The sequence below is a fragment of the Eleginops maclovinus genome, chromosome 8 (genome assembly GCF_036324505.1).
Source record: "Eleginops maclovinus isolate JMC-PN-2008 ecotype Puerto Natales chromosome 8, JC_Emac_rtc_rv5, whole genome shotgun sequence".
NCBI lineage: Eukaryota > Metazoa > Chordata > Actinopteri > Perciformes > Eleginopidae > Eleginops > Eleginops maclovinus.
In genome coordinates this window covers 14136790-14157304 of record NC_086356.1, presented here as the reverse complement: position 1 = coordinate 14157304, position 20515 = coordinate 14136790, and the positions used below count along the sequence as shown (strand labels likewise).

At 37.7% G+C, this 20515-nt stretch overlaps 1 protein-coding gene across 2 annotated transcripts; it reads right to left on the bottom strand.

Moving 5' to 3' along the window:
- Positions 1 to 118: 118 nt before the first annotated feature.
- LOC134868234 (lysosome membrane protein 2-like) lies at positions 119 to 19335 on the bottom strand. 2 transcript variants are annotated; one of them, XM_063889206.1, is made up of 13 exons: positions 18878 to 19333; positions 13130 to 13290; positions 12512 to 12659; positions 12121 to 12312; positions 11864 to 11955; positions 11213 to 11332; positions 6948 to 7126; positions 4614 to 4732; positions 4044 to 4117; positions 3877 to 3928; positions 2911 to 3063; positions 2709 to 2750; positions 119 to 2456 (listed from the first exon to the last, which is right to left on the bottom strand). In XM_063889206.1, the coding sequence occupies exons 1-13, from the start codon at positions 18998 to 19000 to the stop codon at positions 2346 to 2348; spliced, it is 1566 nt and encodes a 521-aa protein (XP_063745276.1). In that variant the 5' UTR covers positions 19001 to 19333; the 3' UTR covers positions 119 to 2345. The 2 variants fall into 2 exon arrangements, with proteins under 2 accessions (XP_063745276.1, XP_063745278.1); XM_063889208.1 differs by lacking the exon at positions 2709 to 2750 and having other exon boundaries at positions 18878 to 19335.
- Between the last annotated feature and the right edge of the window lie 1180 nt (positions 19336 to 20515).

Here is a 20515-nt window from a genome sequence, read left to right as displayed (position 1 = left end):
CCATGGGAATCTGTTTTTTTATTTAAACATTAACAGTCAATACATTTCTAGCTACAAACTTTGCTACTGAGATGACAATCAAACCCTGTCAAAAAGGCTTAAATAAAGAGCAGACACATTTACTGAAACTACTTTTATTTTTGTGTACACAGTAAATACAGTATTAACAGTCAGCGTTTCAAAATAAAGCTCACAATTACAATACTGTTTCAAAATAAAGCTCACAATTACAATACTTAGTGGTTATCGCAGTAACTATAATTACAGAAAATACAATCTGTTATCAAAGCATGGCACAATGTAGCCCAGTGTACAGTCCACATGGTGCTCTCTAGGTTTTGGTTTGGTTGCAATAATTGTTGCAAATTATTTTTGCAACAAAAATAATTTATCTTATTCACCAGAAAACTAATACTGTGTAATACTGTAATTTTTGCATACAATATTGTTTCATCCATTTATTCTCCCCTCCCCCGATTTATGATACTACATTTCACTGAATTTATTTTGTTTTCATTTTTTTTTTGTATTGAACATAACTGATTAAAGTATACACCACCACAAAAAGTTAAATCAAAGCAAATTAAACTTACAGCTCCTCTGTTAATCTCTGATATATGTTTTGCTTATTATTATAGTGCATGTAATAGGAGACATTATGAAGTAACTCATTTATGCCTAAAATGATAGCTGTAACAAAGGTTGGGCTCAACACAGTTTTAAATACAGTAATTCTGTAGTATTTCTATATTGTAATGGCACATAAAATGTTTTTACCAGCCTTGAATGATTAAGTGCAGTTTGACCCTGCTGGCAAGACAAAAAATGCAACATTTCTCAGTTGCATGAGATTTGATGGTGTGACAGCGTTCTTTAGACAAAATATGTGAAAACTATAAAAAGGCTAGATAAATTCAGTAACAAATCTAGCTGCAGTGTTTCTTCATAAATTGAACCATCATGAGGATTTAGTAGAAATGACTACATTAGACCCCTGACATGAAGACTTTCACAAACATTATAAATAAAATGTTGGGTGTTATATTGAGCAGCAACAATGCAATCAAGGCCTTCAGCAAAAGCATAAAAAAACACCATTTTGAACTGATAATAAGCTGAATCATATTTGTGATGAGGCGTGAGTTAATGTAAGCAGTCAAACAGGGCAATCCATAACGTTAACACAAAATTAAGTGCTGTATGAATCACTGTTTTTAAAATAAAATCTTGTCATATTCAGGGTTTTAGACGGCAGATAAAAGTGTTGCTCATTATGGCACGAGAATATAACTGTGAAGCTCTTACTTCATTCATTTCTACATTAACATTTACAAATAAAATTGAGGACTTCCTATTTCACAAAAGTTAAAACATCCAAAATATACAGCGTTTTGTCTGATATTTCCATAATACACTGAGAGGAATGTTAACAGTTCAATTCACCTTACACTGTATATATACAAAAATATACTCTGAGGATTTCTCAGGTGTGGTGCTAATGATGTTCACAGATCTCCCTCTAAATACAATGCATAACTGGAAAACAATAATGAGCCATGAAAATGTTTTGTAACATTTAGTTAGGATAAAATGCAAATTAACAATAGTTACACTGAATTGATTCTAATTCTTTCACAAAGACAAGATATGATGATGTATTGCTTCTCTACCCTTCTTTATGATAGTATTTTCGATAGTATCTAAGCAGAGGCCCCCTGAGAGTGGCGTATAATACCTATAAAATAAAATAAAAATCACAGTTTACAGATTTAATTTCCCTGGTCCCAAATCCCCACCTGTGCCACATAACACAGTTGTCAGTCAACTAAATTTGATATAGGCCAGCGGTTCTCAAACTTTTAAAGTCACAATTATCAGGTTTGTCTTTGCATTATTTTGATATTTTTACTCAACAACCACCTTGAAACACCGAAATTATCTTGGGACCCCCAGGTTGAGAACCACTGATAGGCAAACAGAATAAGTTCAGTCATTAAAATCAAATTCATCCCACCTCTGAGGTATAAAGGGATGTGTTATCTTTGTTTGGGACCACCACAAAAAGCTCTCTCTAACTCTACTTATTAAAGAACTGCAGCTTTCAGCAAACTGATTCAAACAGCAAGATTTGGCTCTTGACTCAGTGTTGTGTCAAACCTTTTCTTGAAATTCAGTGGCCTTGACATTAAAATGAAGTACATATAGTACCCCGTAACCCCCCACCCTTTAAAGATTTCCAATCATAGAGGAGATATTGACCATTTTTTCTCTCTCTCCTGAAAACCCACATCCCTATTTCTGATTCTGAGGGTTGTCCATGTACAAAGCCACCTTTTCCTCTGTTCTTATGCTTGTGGTTCACTTTTAGCCGTCATACCAATAAATGTTCCATTTTGAGGATCCTCCTTTTCCTTATCACTCACTGGAGAATAAGAAGTGTCGTCTTCATTGGAGGTCTGAAACGGGAGATTGAGGATAAAATGTGTTATAAAGTTATCTAATCCTACTTTGTAAACCTACTGTATACTGTACCTGTATCAAAAACGGTTGTTGTACTTGAACGTCTCATCTTACACTAGGTTTACTGTACAGAATCATAACTCATGTTTACATAGTTAGTCATCTTACTATAGAAAAATAAATTAAATAAAAAATGCATATCGTCAATTAAGACTCAACAAAGCAGCAAAAAAAACCCAAAAACTTACAGCATAGTGTGGCTTGGTAAACACGATGCGCTCAACTTCATTCTGCACAGGGACACACAGTGATGAACACATGCAAAGTGCAATTAGTGTATGGTTAAGCAACTGACTGAATTACACAACAAATAACACAAATTACTTTTTGGGGCACAGCAAAAAGTGTTAAGCTTGTTAGAAGGAAATCCGGTCAGAAGTGTCGTCATACCTTGTGTTTGCGGGCTTTGAGCAAAAGGATGATGAAAATTGCGAGCATAATGGCACCCAGTCCCACGATGATGAGCGGGAAGTTGGACACAAGAGTGACGATCAGCAGCAGCTTGTGTACTCGCGCCGCAGAAGCATCATCAATCACCACACTCTGCGTATTAAAGACAAGCAAAACATATGTTATGTAGAGGAAACTATGATGTGATTAGTGACTGGTTTAGAATATTGCAAATTCAATGGGTTTATTCTTTAATTTTTTATTTACCATGTGCTTCCTATTTCTTTTTTATTTATCTGCTCATTTTGTTGCTAAACGTACTTAATTCGAAACACAAACATATTTTTTCATTCAGTACAAACATAATACCATACACAAATCATTGGCAGGATATATGGCTCAAATCCAAAAGCAGTTGGTTTTAAATGAGGGAAAACATGAAACAAAAAAGAAAATAATAATAATAATAATAATAACAAAAATAATAATAATAATAATAATAACAATAATAATAATAACAAAAATAATAATAACAAAAATAATAATAATAATAATAATAATAATAATAATAATAATAACAATAATAATAATAACAATAATAATAATAATGTGCACAGTGTAATCATTTTTAAGTTTATTCCTCTTTTTTCTCTATATTTGCCTGGTGATTCAAATGTAATTGTAGATTTAAACTGTGTTTTATGTCTTTGCGGTATAGATACTGGTTTTGATGGAGTAATAAGCTGTATTAATATTGTTACGTATTACAATGTTGTAGTAGTTTATTCCTGATTTGTTAAAACTGCTAAAAAAAAGTTGTTCCCTTCAAAAAAAAAGAGTGTCTTTTTGAAATGATGCTTTTTCATTTTGGAAAATTAAAACTTTAAAACATCAGCACTCCATGATGATGAGCTTATTAACTCATGTGATCAAATCTAGGGTCAGCATGTCTTTATAGTTTCTTACCTCATTGAGGAACATGACGGGAAAGATTGTCTCATTCAGAGCTTTAGTTTTTCTGTTGTTAACACAATAAAAAGAGTGCAAAAGCAATCATTTACAGTACAGCCAATCAAACACTGGTTCAACATGGAATAGCAATGTTTAGGTAGAGTTAAGAGGAAGATACTCACGGGAATCCAGGTATTTTGTTAAACAAGATGTTAATCTGTGCTCTCTTGTTGGCACGAACAATCACTCCAGTGGTCTGTAAGCCAAGTTGAGCTTTCATTATACATTTATTTATACTTTATTTTAAAATACAACCCACTTCACCATTCTGCAGAAAACTCCACCGCTGGATGCTAAAACCTATTACTTTATTAAACATTTGCTAGCGTGTTCTCCTTCATCCAGATTATAAAAATATTCCTATTACTATTTTCTGTAATAACTCATAAATGTAGCCTTTACCATAAGTAACATTGTAAAGTGAAGCATTATATCACCACAACAGGCAACGAAATGAAATCGATGATACTGTTTTAGGAAGACAATGTGACGTTAAATATCTTCTTCTGTACTTCTATATGACTGCCACCAGGGGGTGTAGCAATGTAATAAAATGCTTTCATACCACATATTTTCATAGTGGATTGAGATGTGTAGTGTGAAAGAACATGAGCCACAGCATTAATGTCATTATTGCACCTGCAGAGTCAAAAGTGCATTTGAAGCTGCTGAACTGCAGCCTGGTGGCTTACCGGGTTGAGGTCTAGGTACGTTTGGTGATGCTCTCTTTGAGGAGACATTCCTTCAATGGCAGCCACGTATTTCTCGTCTCCCAGGTAGAAATGAGGAAAGGAGGCAACTACCGGGGCACCTTTGAGAGAAGAGGGGAGAGACAAGTGATGATGTAGAGCCTATCTCTCTAGTGTAAAATGAATAAAGTTCGACTTTATGACACATTTTTGGCTTTATTTTTTGTGACAAAGTTTTCTCATCTCTAATCAAAGTTTAATAAATATTTATTTATATTTTATATGTAAAATGTCTCCATAACAAGGTTAAACTAGTTATTTTGCCTATTCACACATTCATTAATTCAAGTTTTTTCATGTCAACACAGATATCATCAGGTAATGGGCAACATTGAGATGACCTTAACAGTGTTTCTTAAGGTGTTCCTGAGAATATCAGTCTTATCTAAAGAAATGCTACCGTTTGCAGTAAGGACATTGAGGTCAAACTAAGAAAAAGCCCCCTGGAACCTGACCCAGACCCTGAAGAACAAGCACGTAGTTTCTCTAATGTGCTTTTGTTGCTAAAAATAATCTGTGTACGATAATGTGATGGTGCCACATGTAAGCCAATTTATCAAAGCAGCAACATAGTAAAAATATTCTCATCTAATGTCAGATATCCTGTTGTTTAATGTAAGAACCTATCAGAACATTTGGAAAGAGTCCTCAAGAGAAAGTGAGGAGATATAATCGGACTTTCCATTGTAGAACATGCAGCAGGTTACTCAGGGTCAATCTTCCAAAGAAAATAAACAATAGGTCCGCAAATGGATCCCATCCGTGCTTGTAGAACACATTAAGGGCTGTATATTATATCCAGATAAAGAATGTTGTTAGTCTAGCTAATTTGCTTCTTCATATGATAAACAGGATAAACCTCCTTCCTACACAGATAAGGGAAGGTGTGTGAACATAGTCGTGCTGTCTGCGTGAGGCACAGTCACAGGGACTGAGTGATGAAGTGGGGCAGAGGTGACAGTTTTCCTGCCCCTGTGTTTAGCAACACACGCTCAATAAAAACATTGGACACTCGCGGTCACCTGAGAGGCTGTTCCTGTGACAACCCACAAGGTCATTCAAGCGCAACACACACACACACATATACATATATTTGTGTTGGTATACTTACGTGTTCCACACTTAATCAGTGTGTTCATTCCTTAAGAGGTGACCCTAAATCTGACCTTAGCACTTTCTCTTAAATCCTCCTTATCTGAGTAGAATGACATTTCTGTTGCTGGCTTCACAACATTTGCACAAGTTTTATGGCCATTTTCAAATAAAATGTCATTCTTTCTTATTTCTTGTTATGTGTTGCATTGCAGGAGCAGCCTGGGAGATTATCCATACCCAAACTGCTCTGAAGCTATTGTTGCATATGACAATTAAGCCTTTCAATCTTTGAATCATGAAAATGTGTACCATGACCTCCAAATTCTTGGTTTTATTGGGCGGTGTGCCTAATATTTATGTTGACAGCAATCTCCTAGTTTCCATTAAATTCTGTAGGCTATGGAAATCATCTTGCAAACACTATTTCTGGAGCAAGCAACATCATGTCTGTTTCATATTGTTCTGCAATACATAGTGTGCATGTACTGCATCAACACAATCTTTACTTGCAACATAATGTAACTTTGAGACAAAAAAGAAGACATGATGTTCACATGGCGTTAGAATAACTATTTGAAAAAAGTAACTGATGTAAAGTAATAAATGCCTCAAAGAACACGGAAAAACCTGGGATATTATTTATAGCAAAACACTGGCATTTGGTGTTGAACAAATTAATGATATTTCAGAAACAAAAAAAAATATTTGGTCAGTGCACACAGGCAGTAGGGTAGAGCCTGTTCATATTCAAGGCCAGAATCAGGTGACAGGGCTTACGGCCCCTCAGCAACTGGGCCGGTCATGGTCAGATGGCATTAGAGGTGTGGAGTTGGCTGGAGAGCTGTATCACATGGCGTGGGTCTTTAAAAGCTTATTAGAACTGGTGATTTTACAAGGAAAATAAAGGGAGAATCTGAGGTGAAAAAAATAAATGAAAGTGGGCTGGGTACAGATCAGAAAGAACAGGGCAACAGAAATAAAGATCTTAGCTTTCAAAGTTACGGTTTGTTTTCACTAGGAAGGCCCAGGTCAAGCTCAGAGTCTTTGTGTAGGATCTACAGCTACTAAAAAAAAACAGGAGAGAATAGGATTGTGGTCGCAGAACATAGCAATGCGAAAGGAGAGGGCATGTGAAAGTGCAAAGTGTGGGTGAAAAAATATGCTGCATAAGCTGACATTTACCTTTCCGACAGGGACTGACTTTAAGGAGGCCGGTTCCCAGGCACTCCTTTGGGCTAACGCAGAAACCCTCGTTGGCTGGGTTCTCCTTTTTGCTGGCCAAAACAGAGCGTGGGGGTGTGAAGCGGTACGCTGGGATTCCTTTCACCTCCACATCTTTCTCAAACTCCATGTGGATCGACCTGCAGAGTGAGGCAACAACATGGCAGGAAATGATTAAATGAAATCAGCTTTATTATCATGACTAATTTATCTTAATCTCTGTTTACTACCATCTTATTGTTTTATTTTCCAACAGTTTAATATCAATTATAATGAATTACCACATGTAAACAATGTCTTTCAAAAAACAATTGAGAGCCTGAAAGCAATGCTCGACACATAAGATAGGAATACAAAGCAAATTTTACAATGATTTCACAGGGGCTGATGGAGGAACATGAGTGATAAACTATATCAAATATCAAAATACAAGAAAACTACTTTCAAATATCTATATTGTAATTATTAAATTGTTGCCAGGTAGGCACAAAAACACAATAGCACAGCTAAGAGGTGCCTGGGTACGTCTGAAGTAAAAACTAAAATTAATATTAGTTTTAGTTTTCCAGAATGAGTAAATCAAAATAAATAAGCACACCTTATGAAAGTACTGCTCAACCTGGGCGATCAACAATTCATTTTGGTTGAGTTGATATGCCTTTTCAGACACCTGTTCACAAGCAAACATGACCTGAACCTAAATTCGCCTCCCTTCTTAGGAAATGAATGTAAAGAAAATTAATGAAAATAAAATCTTATTGTAAGTACACTCCTAACATGTAGTTGAAATATTGATGTAGTATGAGGGTGTTGACCTTGTTCTTGTACCGGCAGTGGGGATGTGTAATCATATTTAATGTTTTAGTGTTCTTACAGCTTCTAAGGAAATTACGCTTCTGTGAGCAGTACATCATTGTCCTGTGTTTCTGTTTTTTCCTAGGGAATCCTGATCATTCTCAGCGAGAACAAAGAAGTCCATACAGCAGCTGCCAACTGGCCGCGAGGATGCGGCTCTTCACTACTCAGCCCACAAATGGTGCAACAATACTGTACAGCCCTTTCCCTTGACCTTTTTGAGAGGAGCTAAGTAAAAAGCGGCATGTGTTTCTAGAATAGGACTTTGAAAGCCTGTGCCTTGTACTGCTGGGCATGAGAGACCTTAACAGCAAGAATAATTTCAGATAAGATAACATATGGTTCTTTTGTATCGAATTTCCTTAAATATGTAGGGGGCCAACAGTTGTTGTGATTACGTGATGCACTACATGCGTTTCAATGGTAAAGAGAATGGAGGAAAGATGGGGGAATACACTTTTTAAAACAAATGTACAACTGATATTATTAGTGATGTATACAATAATTCATTCTTCATGTGCTTACTATATAAGTTAATAATAATAAGGTAAAAGTCAAGTTATATTAGTTACCTCCGAGCTTGTGCTTTTGGCACGGTTTGTTTCTTATTTGTTGGATCTGTAATGAATCATGGATATTCAGACCTCGTATCACCGAGTTTGTCGCTTTCCAGGGGAAAAAACGCAGTTTGGCGAGAGACATGCTCATCACAGATACCACTTCAATTTCTTCTCAGTTGAGTACGATTTCTTTTGTTGTTTTTTTTTGTTTTAGAAGCCTTTGTCGTCTCCAAGCTGCAATACTGCTTTAAACATGAAGTTACCTACATACCAGTGGGGCGCTCTTTCACCACAACACTGGATGGGCGCGGGATCAATCCGGGGTCTTGCCTTGGTGGTGTCTATGCTCTCAGAGTTCCCTTCTACTTTTAAGTGTTTCTAAAATAAACTTTTTTGTTTTGTGAATACCTGTTCATGACAGAATCTATTTAAAATCAAGTCAAGTCTTTTAAATGTAAGATCACAACTAGAGGAAAAATGAACGTATAGCAAAATGCAAGGTGGTATTTGAACAATGACACCTGTGTGCACTTTGTCAAAAATGTTGAAGTTTATATGCCTAAGCTGTCGGTTACAGGACCAGAGGTCAAGTCAGATGGGAATTCAAGCTCATTCTTTATTCTTAAGATCAGTGCCAGATGTTATTTATCCAAACACAAGTTTAAGACTAAATGGCGAGCTTCCCTTACTGGAGTTTCAGTCTGAAAACACATAAGCCAAGCTGTCTGTGTGAAAGGTTAACACATATGCCTCAATGGAACATTTCCTCTTATAATTAAGGTTAAAAGGCACAGGAAACAGGGAGGGAGCCTTCCTTTGTTCCCTATAGCACAGACAGCCATGATGAAGCCACCAGGCAATGAATAAGTAGGTGAAAGAGTAAACATTTAGGACAGGGTTTTTTGACACGCATCCAATCAGAGTCAAACGCACAACCATGCCACTCCAACAAATTCTTTCCACACTCAACTAAAAGGGGGGGGGGGGCTGACTGCAGAAACATTTTGTTCATGTCATAGCCTTTTTCTAAATTAAAAGCTCTAGTTATTAGCAAGAGCGAGGCAGTCATATCAAAAGAGCCAGCCTTAGGGATTGGCAGTTGTTAAATAGAAAACCTTTAAAAAAAAACAAGAATCTACTCTTTGGTATTTTACTGTGTAAGAACAAATGCTCCTTTTTAACATTGGGTAAACTTTCAAAAACATCCATGCTAAGGTCCCTCCAGAAATCTGAAAGTCATGACGAGCATTAGTAGTGCACATTTCGGGCAGACATTTCCAAGATAACAAAAAAAAAGCACAATTAAATTGGTCGATCCAGCTGGTCAACAACTGAAACAGAAAATTGTTCTCTAGTTTTTCATTTTCACTCCCAGAAATGTTCTTCCCCTTCGCCACTCACACATCTTTCATTCCCATTACACTCCCAACTTACATTCCTCTTCATGTAGCCTTTCCATGAAGGGCTTCCTGGAAGCTGCCATGTATAGGCAGTAAAGCCTTGTTAGGAAAACAGACGTCACCAGTGGTGCTATTTGTAAGTGATCAGGATGTTATTATAACTATGGGATCCAAGGCCAGTAAACTTTATGTTCATACCAGATATGACAGCCTGTGTCCTGCTGTGATGTGAGCTGTGTGCAACATGTTCAGTCCAGGTCATGTAGCAGAAATAGACATCACCCCTCCATACACAGACATAACAATCATATGTGGGACACTAGGTAACAGTAGGTCAAATGGGACAAAGCAAATTCCTATTGCAGTCAGATGACTTAATATAAGCCTATTTTTGTTCTTGAGTCTGTTGAATGCTGTGCTCATAAAGGCATTACGTTTCATTTAGGTGCTGTTTTTATCCAAAGCAACTTACAACAAATGCAATGAACCCTGAAGATACAAAACATGCAGTGCTTCAAGTAAGCCAAAGATATTGTAAGTACAGGTGCATTAGCTTGGTGCAAATGGGCTTAACCTTTTAAATACAATATTTGTTTCTTTTTTCTTTCTTTTTTTGCCTAGGTGCACGCAAAACAGCCTCAGTCTTCAGTCTTCACAACGATGTCTAGAGTTTCTGCAGTCCTGATATCAATCAATCAGGGATACAAATGGCGTTCCACCATGTTGGAACCAGGATAGCAAACAAGTGTGTTTCTGTAGAGGTACTCGGGTCGCCACTCGCATTTAGGGAGCAGCGAACCTATTGACCAATGCAAAGTTTCCCAAACCCCCCACCCCCAAACCCCAAAACGTTCTAACATTGGATTATGATGGGCTCTTTCAAGACTATTTCTGAAGCCAATAATCCAACATTCAGATACATTTCCCCCTTGATTAGCTGAAATGAGAAAGGTGTCTGCTCTTTTTTGCCTTCTTGACAAAGCCCTGTCTTTTTGTGTGAACAACCAAGGCTGATGAGGATCCCACTACTTTTTAAGGTATTTTGTCATAAACAAATGTGCTGGATAAAATGAACAAAGTTTGACCTGCTAATGGCACTAAATGAAAAGTAGGGATCAACAATGTCATAAGGAAACACCCAATGGACACCATGTTAATCTGTCCTACTGAAAATTCCTCCTTGTGTGATATTTCTGTTCTGACCAAAGCAAAACACAGTACAGACATACTGACATTGCCAAAAATAGAGGCATCTGTTAGCATGGCACAAAACAGATTAACATTACTATTTATATAGCACTACACTCACCTGTAAGAGAAAATATTAAAGTTATAGTGATTTATGTATCTCAAAATGATGCCACGTGAAAGCAGTAGACTAAAGAAAAGGCTCTGTGTTGTTAAACCGTACCTGCAGAGGTCTGGAGTAAAGATGTAAATGCGTTCATTCTTATCCAGCAAGGGATGGAAAGCACTTCCATCGGATCCATTGATGCTGTTGCTTTGGTTAGAATTCCAGAAGGTCAGCTGTCTGCAAAACAAAATATTGTCAGAAATATTAGTCTTTAATATATTTTTGAAAAGTAAAATTTTCATCTAAATCCCGCTCGTTGACCAGCAATTGAATGTAATGTAGCAATTAATGCTACGTGCTGTATGTTTCTGAAAAACCCTACTTTCAATGTATTATCAATTTAATATTAACAGCGCCAAATTCCATTCAGTGTTTTGATCAACAAACATGTTTTTATCTGAAAATCCCAGTTGATAAGAGTGATTTCCCAGGAGTATGAGGCTAGAAACTATGAAGTCAGGCAATACAATAGGTTAAAAAAGGTCAATAAAAAACATTAATACATTCAGAGTAACAGGATGATTTGTCCTTTGCTCTGAACTGTGAGCAGCAGCCCAGACAAACACGCAAACAGACTCCCTTGTTATTGGCAAATAAGCAGTACATTTGAGAAACGTTTTGAATCCAAAGGTTACCCAATGAGGTTTCATTACAGTGTATGAAGACAGAGAGGAGGTGTGTGTTTGTGTGAGACTGCAACAGTCCTACCTTTGGTCTTTCCATGTTTCAACGTGGCCATAATCCATGTAGTTCTGCTCCCCAGTGTGGTATACAAATTCCCCGTCGTTACTTCCATTTTTCTAAACAGACCCAAAGATTCAAGTTATTAAAATGATTTTTTTTAAACACTCACATTTGTTATCATGGAAAAGACTTGCTATGTAAACTACAGATTATATTTCAAAACAAACGAATTGATCCATCAGAGGTTAATCAGCTTTTACTATTTGAAGAGCAGTACGTGCCTTGTACATGAGGCCAAAGATCTTCTCCACATTAGGTTTCATGGAAGCGATGCGGACAAGCAAGGGATCTTCATAACCCCAAAGCAATTCATCTACAGTGCGAGTGGTGAACAGACCAATCCCTATAGAGTTCATCCAGATGGACATCATGGATGCCTTCCAGTAACTTTCTTTTAACTCGTTCATCACAGCCTAAAGAAGGGGAGTGAGAGTGAGGCAGAGTTGGGATGAGTTGGAAAGCAGGATGAGGTGGTCAGCATTGAGGAAACACTAAACAAAGGGCAGGAGAAACACACAAGCACTCCATGCTCCACCCACTTGGATTTAAACTTTCCTCTACTTTGATTTCCACTTTCCTCTATTTGTCTAAGAGCTTTAGTTCATGGCTCACCCAAGCAGGGATGTTGACAGTGGTGATGTTATCCTCAGCTGGGTCGCCCACAGACTTCTCCCTAATGAACACAAAGCTCTTGGTGTTGTATGCGGACACCTTCTCACCATTTTCCACCATTGTCACGTTGACCTTATACCTGTACTCCCTGGGCAAACACAATAAAACAGAGAGATATATTCTTTATTATCATTATGTTTCAAGAATTGTTCCTGTCACATATTTGAGACACATACATCAAATCTTTTGGATTGTAGATTGCTTGGAGCAGTCCAAATTTCAAATAGATACACCACATGAACCCAAAAAGTCAATAAACTCAATAAATATTAACTGCAATATTGATTTTATATGTTGGGTATCGTGCTAAAAACACATGCAACAAATTACCAATTTAATGGATTTTTTTCTTTAGGATTTTTTTCTTGCTGTTCAGTCAACACAGAGTAAGTTAGTATCTGGTGATGGACCTATTTACAAGTCTGCAAACACCACCTACACACACTCAAGGACATCAATATTTGACAATGTGTCAGATTAAGGAAGATTTATTGAGATACATGTTGCTCAGTTTCTTAGTGGCAGCATTTCTGTGTGCATTTCTGTGCTTTGCCCTACCTGTATGTGTAGGGTCCAATCTGTTTGACCACTGGCTTGGCCCCCTTTTCGACGAACTCGTTCACATTAGTCACATTGAAGAAAAAATACTCCATGTAGACAGGTGGGGGAGGGGTTTTCCATGACTCAAACACACGGCTTCCCTCTACCAAAACAATCTCCTGTTGAGAAATAAAGGACAAATCTCAGTTTAAATATATGATTGATTAATATCAATCAATCAACATGTGTTTATAGAACTTTTTTTTCATACACAAGAGGTAACACAAAGAATAAAGAAGAAACACAATACCACAACCCCCTCCTATCCATAGACAGGGAAGCACAAAGCTTTTCATACCAACAAAAATCAATAAACACAGGACTGAATAACAAAAGAGTAAAACACTTTAATTAAAAGACAAATTAAAAAGGTGGGTCTTGAGTTAGCACCCACTCTCTGTACATTTTGGCACTTTAACAGGGCTGTGAAAGAAACACTTTTTCTGTATCAAAGCAATGCATACAAAACAACATGATACTGTATACTAAATAAAAACATGCTACGGAGTGGTATTATTTTATTTAAGTGGCTTTCAAATGATGATGCATGTGTTACAAAAAGTGTTGAAAGTTTTGCAAACCAAGGTTTGAATTTAAAGTTTGTGTTCATAGTAAAAACTACCCAAAGGACAAAAAACATCTTTGGGGAGCCACGGAGGGCAGCTGCTGTCTGAGCGTCAGACAACAGCATCGGTGGCACACATGAATGGTATTAGGGGGGAGACCCTTGCACAGCCCCATTGTCAGTGGTTGCCAATGACAACGGCCTCTCCGGGAGAGCCACTGACATGTCATGTGATGCAGAGAGCTAGATGCCCCCTTGTTGCGCGGGACTGCAACCTTAATGATCTAAGCTGCATTCCTCAGGTCTGAGTCTTATGAAGTGAAGGGCAGGAGATGAAAAACCTTTACTATCCTGTTTCAAAATACACAGTATGGAAGAACATTTCTCAGCAGATGTCGTTGCCTCTGAAAAAGGATAACCTGATTCACAGCAGGACTCTTTTGAGGAATTGGAAAACACAGGGAATGATAGAAGGAGGAAAGGGTTGAGAGTGTATCTTTTGACAACATATCAAAAGTAACTCTTACTCAATTGTGTCAGCTTTGTGTTAAAGTTGAAGCCTTTATTTTAATGATGAAAAAAAGCACACCAAACAAGTCTCATTGTTTCAGGGGAGCATGCATGACCCCCTCCTCCTTTGGGGTCTCCTCTACTTGTTCAGAGACAAAAAGTTTACCTGAGTTGCCAAGGATAATAAAGCTGTCACCTTAGATCAGGGAAGGAGAGCATGGTCTTTCTATGTAATGCTTTCATGCTTCAAACAATCAATATAGTATACCTCCCAGCATGCTTTATGAAATACCGCATGAAGAACAGGAACAGAGAAACCCCCTTACCTCAGGACTTACCCCAGCTACCCTTACACCACTCCCCATCTGAAAACACATGTAGCAGGTGTATACACAAATACCCATTCTGCTAGTGCTTTGATGTAGGGGCAGGCAAATACATAGATGGGAATAACACTGGGCGCAGCGAGAGGCTGTTGTGGTGTACACGCTTTGCATGATCTAAAAGGGTTTGCCTGACTACACCTAGCAAAGCTCTACCAGGCCTGTCCAGCCTGTTGATAGAAACTGAATTACATTGACCAGAACTTCCAATTGCCACCAACTGGACATACCAAGTGACAGATCGCTGGCTGGCACTGACACAATCCGAGATGTCAAAGAGATTCATTTAGATTGTATAACTTCGATATGATCCTCTATAGGTTGGACCAGCTGAGGAAAAGTAGCTGTTATACTGGTTACAACTAATGAGGATTAAAATGTACAATTAACAATGGGACTGACAGTCTTCCACATTAGTCCAAGCAACAACCATTAAATGCGGGGTGACATTTGATACAGATACACTCATGGAGAGTTTGATCCTTTGCCTTTTCCTCTTTTGACATCAGGTGGTTAAAACGTTTCTGTGAAATCTCTTGGCAGCCATTGCAATTGAATGTTGTAATGTTTGGCAAAGATATCCATATTGCCAAGAGAGAAATCCTAATGACCTTGGTAATCCAGTCTATTATAGGTCAAAATTCCAGTTTAGAAGAGATTATCATAGACTACTTGTTGAGAAATATCCAGAGATTTAGGACACTAAATTCCTCCATTATGAAGACCAAAAAAGAGATAGCAGCCATATACTGTATGTGGAAATTGGCTCTACGTTGAGAAATGGATAACGGGTGTGAACATGATTTTAAGCTAATATGTGGCAAAAAAGAAGTATTTAAATCTTTGACTTAAGTAAAAGTAGTGTAAAGTAGTGTGTACAATGAGTAGCTTTCTATTGATGAGACTAATTTCTTACAACTCGTAAAGCTCCAAAACAATGGACTAAAGCTGACATAAAGGCCAGCGAGGGTTCGCTGGCCTTTATGTCAGTCCAGTTTTTGAAAATTACCAAATTCCTGATCAGACACAACTAATTTTTCACCATCAGCAGGTCATTGACCCCGCTTGGCTCACATGGAAGCTGGGGGCTGCCAATCCTTTCTCAATAAACGTTGCAGTCTGAAAGAGGCTTAGCACACACAGAGCGTCTACTGCGGGGGGGGGGGGGGGGTATCTGAGGAATGAGATCTTTCACACTGGTGCAACTGGGGTGAGGGGGAACTTGAAACGGCTGAAATTATTCATACTGCTGACAGGCCACTAGTAGATAACCATGTGTCTGTGTCACACCCACACATATATTTTACTGAGTAAGATTGTTTAACATGTCCACCTGTTAGTGTAGTTAATGCTCTTGAGGGATGGAAACTACTTTGCATAATCAATGCTTGTGTAATTCATCTTGTTGCTCTTTCTCTGCATGTATTAAACATCTTTAAATCATCTTTCATGGCCCTGAACAGTCTACTGTAGTTTGGAAAGTACTTAAAATGGTCCAAAAAGTTTTTAGAAATTGAACATTTGACTTTATGTTTTGTTTACTCTGGCTTTGTTCTGTCCCTCTGGGCTACTGATGTATTAATACTTGGCAAATAGTACACTACACGCAAACTAAAAATTCAGATAATACAAATCAGATAATAAGTGCTCAAATCTTACGCAGCTTTCCATAGAAATCTCTTAAATCTTAGTGACCCCAAACACTTCTTCTTCTTTCTGACAGGTCCATAAAAGTAAATTCATAAACCATCACTTAGCCTAAACACTTGGAAGTGCTGCACTAGATAGTCCTAAGGCCAACGACTTTAAAGCAAACAGTATATTTTATTGCAGTAATTCTTAAAGTCTCAAAGTAAATATTGGACAGGGATGTTAAACAGGGCTTAACAACCAATTGATGATATTATTAATTTTGTTTAAATGTAACATATTAGCAATAGGAGCAACTCCTGGCACCAAAAAGCATTGTTAATACATCCCGTGATCTCTACAGTCAAAGCCTCTATGATAAGCCATCTGATACATGTTCTGGAGAGGCAGGTTTGATATGAAAATAGGGATGAAGGTATGTCACATGATAACACTGAACAGTACTTTATGTGTGCACTGTTATCAGAGTAAGTGAAATGTCTGGGAATGCTTTGAACATCACTAACAGTCGGAAATATTGGAAATCCAGGAAATATATGAGCCCTAACTTACAAATATTTAATGTATGGAGCACATTTATGGTAATGTAGCCTACAACAAAAATAAGCAGAAGGTCTGAAGTATGATTACTGGTGCTGAGCAAATGCTTTCACTGATGCAAACTGAAGTACAAAAGATGTTTGTTATAAATTCAAGAGGGTTTGTATTTGGTCTACTGACTTCTCCACCTTTGAGATTGTAGATGAAACATCAAACAACTCTTTTATCTGCAGCGTTAAAATGTAATAATATTGATGTTTATTTTAGGTTAAATATCCATTTCCCATCAGCTTTAAATGTCACGATAAAGTCGCATCCTACGCCGTTCCTCCCATAGGCCAAACTAATGTGATGCACAACCCTGGAGGATACTGCAACATCACATACAGTATGTTTGATAACTGGAAACCTTCACTTCAATGTCTATGTACCCTTCTTTTCTACTTTCCTGTGCATCTGTAAACGATCTACTGTACAAAAGTACCGAAAACCTTTCATTCAAGATTCAAGATTCAAGCAGCTTTATTTATCCCGAGGGAAATTGAGGTGCAACAGTTCAATACAAAGAAGGAAGGAGAAATATACACTCAATATAACTAAACTACTAAATATACACTAAATATACATCAAATATTACTAAATATAAACTAAAATAACTAAGTATAAACTAAGTATAACTAAATATAAACTAAATGTATCAACATATATCATCATCAACAACAGATGCTCCTCACACTTGAGCTCAAAAGGATTACAACTTCTGGAAAAAAAAAAAAATGTAAAAATGTAAAGAATATCTTCACAACTCTGACTTTTGTCGTGAAGTGTTATTTACAAACGCTAAAAGAATTGGTTGATTAATTGGATGACCGATTGACTAAAGAGAAAAATGTAATAATCAAAGTATTGATTTAAGTCTTATTTTTAGGAAAAATGCAAACCTCCAGCTTGTTAAGGGGATGGATTTGGCAGCATCTAGCCTTGATGTTGCTGAATATTCATAAGTAAACTTATGAGGTAATGCATTGAAGAATCATAGTTGCTCTATTTTCAATCTTCATTTTTTTTTACTCATGTCCTAAGATATTAACAGTGACAAGTACTCAAAATCTCACTTTTATTTTGCAAGATATTCTACAGTTCAGCTCATTCCGTGCTTCTCATCTCTATTTATCATATTCAAACATGGAACGTTAGGAATCTCTTGAAAGGAGGCATGGTGAATCAAGCCACTGTAGTGAGCAATGTGTATGCCGAATAAAATCAAACTGTAATGTGCTGGTTTACTGTCTGCAGCAGACTCAGCTTTTCTTTCTGACATGTGTTGAAAATCCAACCAATACCAAAGACAAGCTGACCCACCCCTTGCTTATTCTTAGCTGTGTCTTTGAATCATCTCCTGTCATAATAACAAGCATCGAAGGCAGGAATGTAAATCATCGGGACATGTGCTGGGAAAATACTTCATTGCAAAAGTCTTCCAACATGCATGCTAATGGAATAATGCCATTTGTCTTTGACAAGGCTAATCTCACTTTGGGGAAAGGAAAGTGCTGATTGCACAGAGCAGCCAAGTGAACTCCAAGTGAAACCCAGCTTCCTCCACCTCAAGGAGTTCAAGCTGTTTAGTAAAGCCACTCCTTCTGGATGGAATCCCAGCATTATACACTACAACACATGCAAGTCATACCAACAGACCCTGTACTCCAGTGATAAGCAACGGGGAAATACAAGATAATGAAACAAACAGCAGCAACGTTTTTTGTCCTGCAAAAATGCCATTCAAAGTTTAAAGCAGATTAATCACAATGCAGTTCAATTATGGGCCCACTTTCTGGCATCTTAACATCTTAGTGGAATGTAACATGATAGGGAGTGAATTGTCACAGCATAGTCATGCACTTTAACCTTCTAGTGTAGCAAAGAGCAGGGAGTTTTGTATAGTAATCTGAACAATCCCTACTCACTGTAACTCTACAGGTTCATAGCAAAAAACAACAATTGCAATCATGAAACAATCACGTGGTTTAAGTCCAGAGGATGAGAGTGTGTGTTTACCTTTTTGAGGCGGTTGTGCATGAAGGTTCGGAAAACTTGACTCACTACTAGACCAATCCCGACCACCAGCAGGGTGCTGCATATCACCCCGACCGCATAAAGCGTGCAGGAGCGTCTCGTCATGTTCGCAGGCGCTCACAGAGACTCTTGAGGATGGATGCGGAGCTTAATGTCTGGTATTAGACGGTGCTATGTTTTCGCTGCAACACTCATATAGTTGCTTTAAGCGCTCACAACGTTGCTTTACTATGACACGGGTTCTTCTATACAACTGGGTAACGGTTTGATATGTTTGCTGTACGAGTTTCAAAGTTACACAGAGGCGCAAAAAAAGTCTGTTTACATTCGGTTAATCATGAAGCGGTGCACTTTAAAAACCACGAGGTGCCCTGATTCGCCCTGAAGTGGTGACCCAAAGTCGCATTCAATAGAAAAAAGTGCCGGGGGATTTATGTAGCGCGCTGTCAAGTATCTTCATACTCTGCCCTCCCTCCGAGCCAGGACACGCTGATTGGTCGAGAGGGTTTGTACCCCCAGAAAAGAGACTTGCTGAGATGAGTGTGCGCGTCAGTGAATGCGCGGTAAACAACCAACTGCCTTCAGCAGCCATGGTGCAACTTCAAGGACACACAGTTGAATCTTGCAGAGCTCAATCTGACACTTGAGTCGACAAACAACCGCTATCTTTGACGATACTCAACGTGTGCATCGTTTATTAACACAGCTAAAAGCTAAAACTAGAAAATACTTTAAAAAGTACGTTATAGTCCCCTGAAATATAGCAGAGTATAAGAATAAAGTCGTATAAAATGGAAAGTATCTATTGTCTCAAGTGCATGGGGGATTCAGTTAGCTGTTCTATTAACCCATTCTACTTAGATTATCACTCGTCTACCTGCTGTGAAGCAATCACAGATGTTTCCTATATAAAACACATCGGCTGCACTAACCATTTAAGCATTGGTGCACGCTCCCGTAGCCTATTCAGAGCTATCGTTTATAAATACGGATTTCCGTTTTTCAACATCGAACCAAAAACAACCGGGGCGTCAGATGTTCAGTGCTGCTGAAAGTATATGCGATTTGCGTTAGAAAAGTAGCAATATCACAGTAGCCTATACAAATACTTCAGTGAAAGTTTATGTCCTGCATTATGCATGTTGAAGTTACCTTCAAAAGCTTACAAAGTATGAAGAGTAAAAGTAATCATAACGCAGTTTGAAAGCAAAATGCAGGCATTATTCCTCTCTAAAATGTAGTGAAGTACAACTTTTAAAACAAGTGCAAACGTGTAAAGTACATGAGCAAATGTCCTCAGTCCATCATTCATAACATATTAAAATATATTTGTATATATGCTATATATAACACTGTCACAGGACTATTTTCTGATGTACTTCTTCTACCCAAGAAAGTATCTGAGGATAAGTATTAACAAAGGATACATTCAAGAACATGTAAATGTTCATGTCCTCCTGTAGTCCTTGTCATCTGTCAAGAAACCAAAGAATATTGACAGTGAAAAAATAACATGTTGATTACTGGACAAAAAATAAAAGGTCATGAGGCAACATCAGTCATTCCTCTATAACAGTCACTGCATAACAGTCACAACAGCTGATTCATCTGAACAATTTT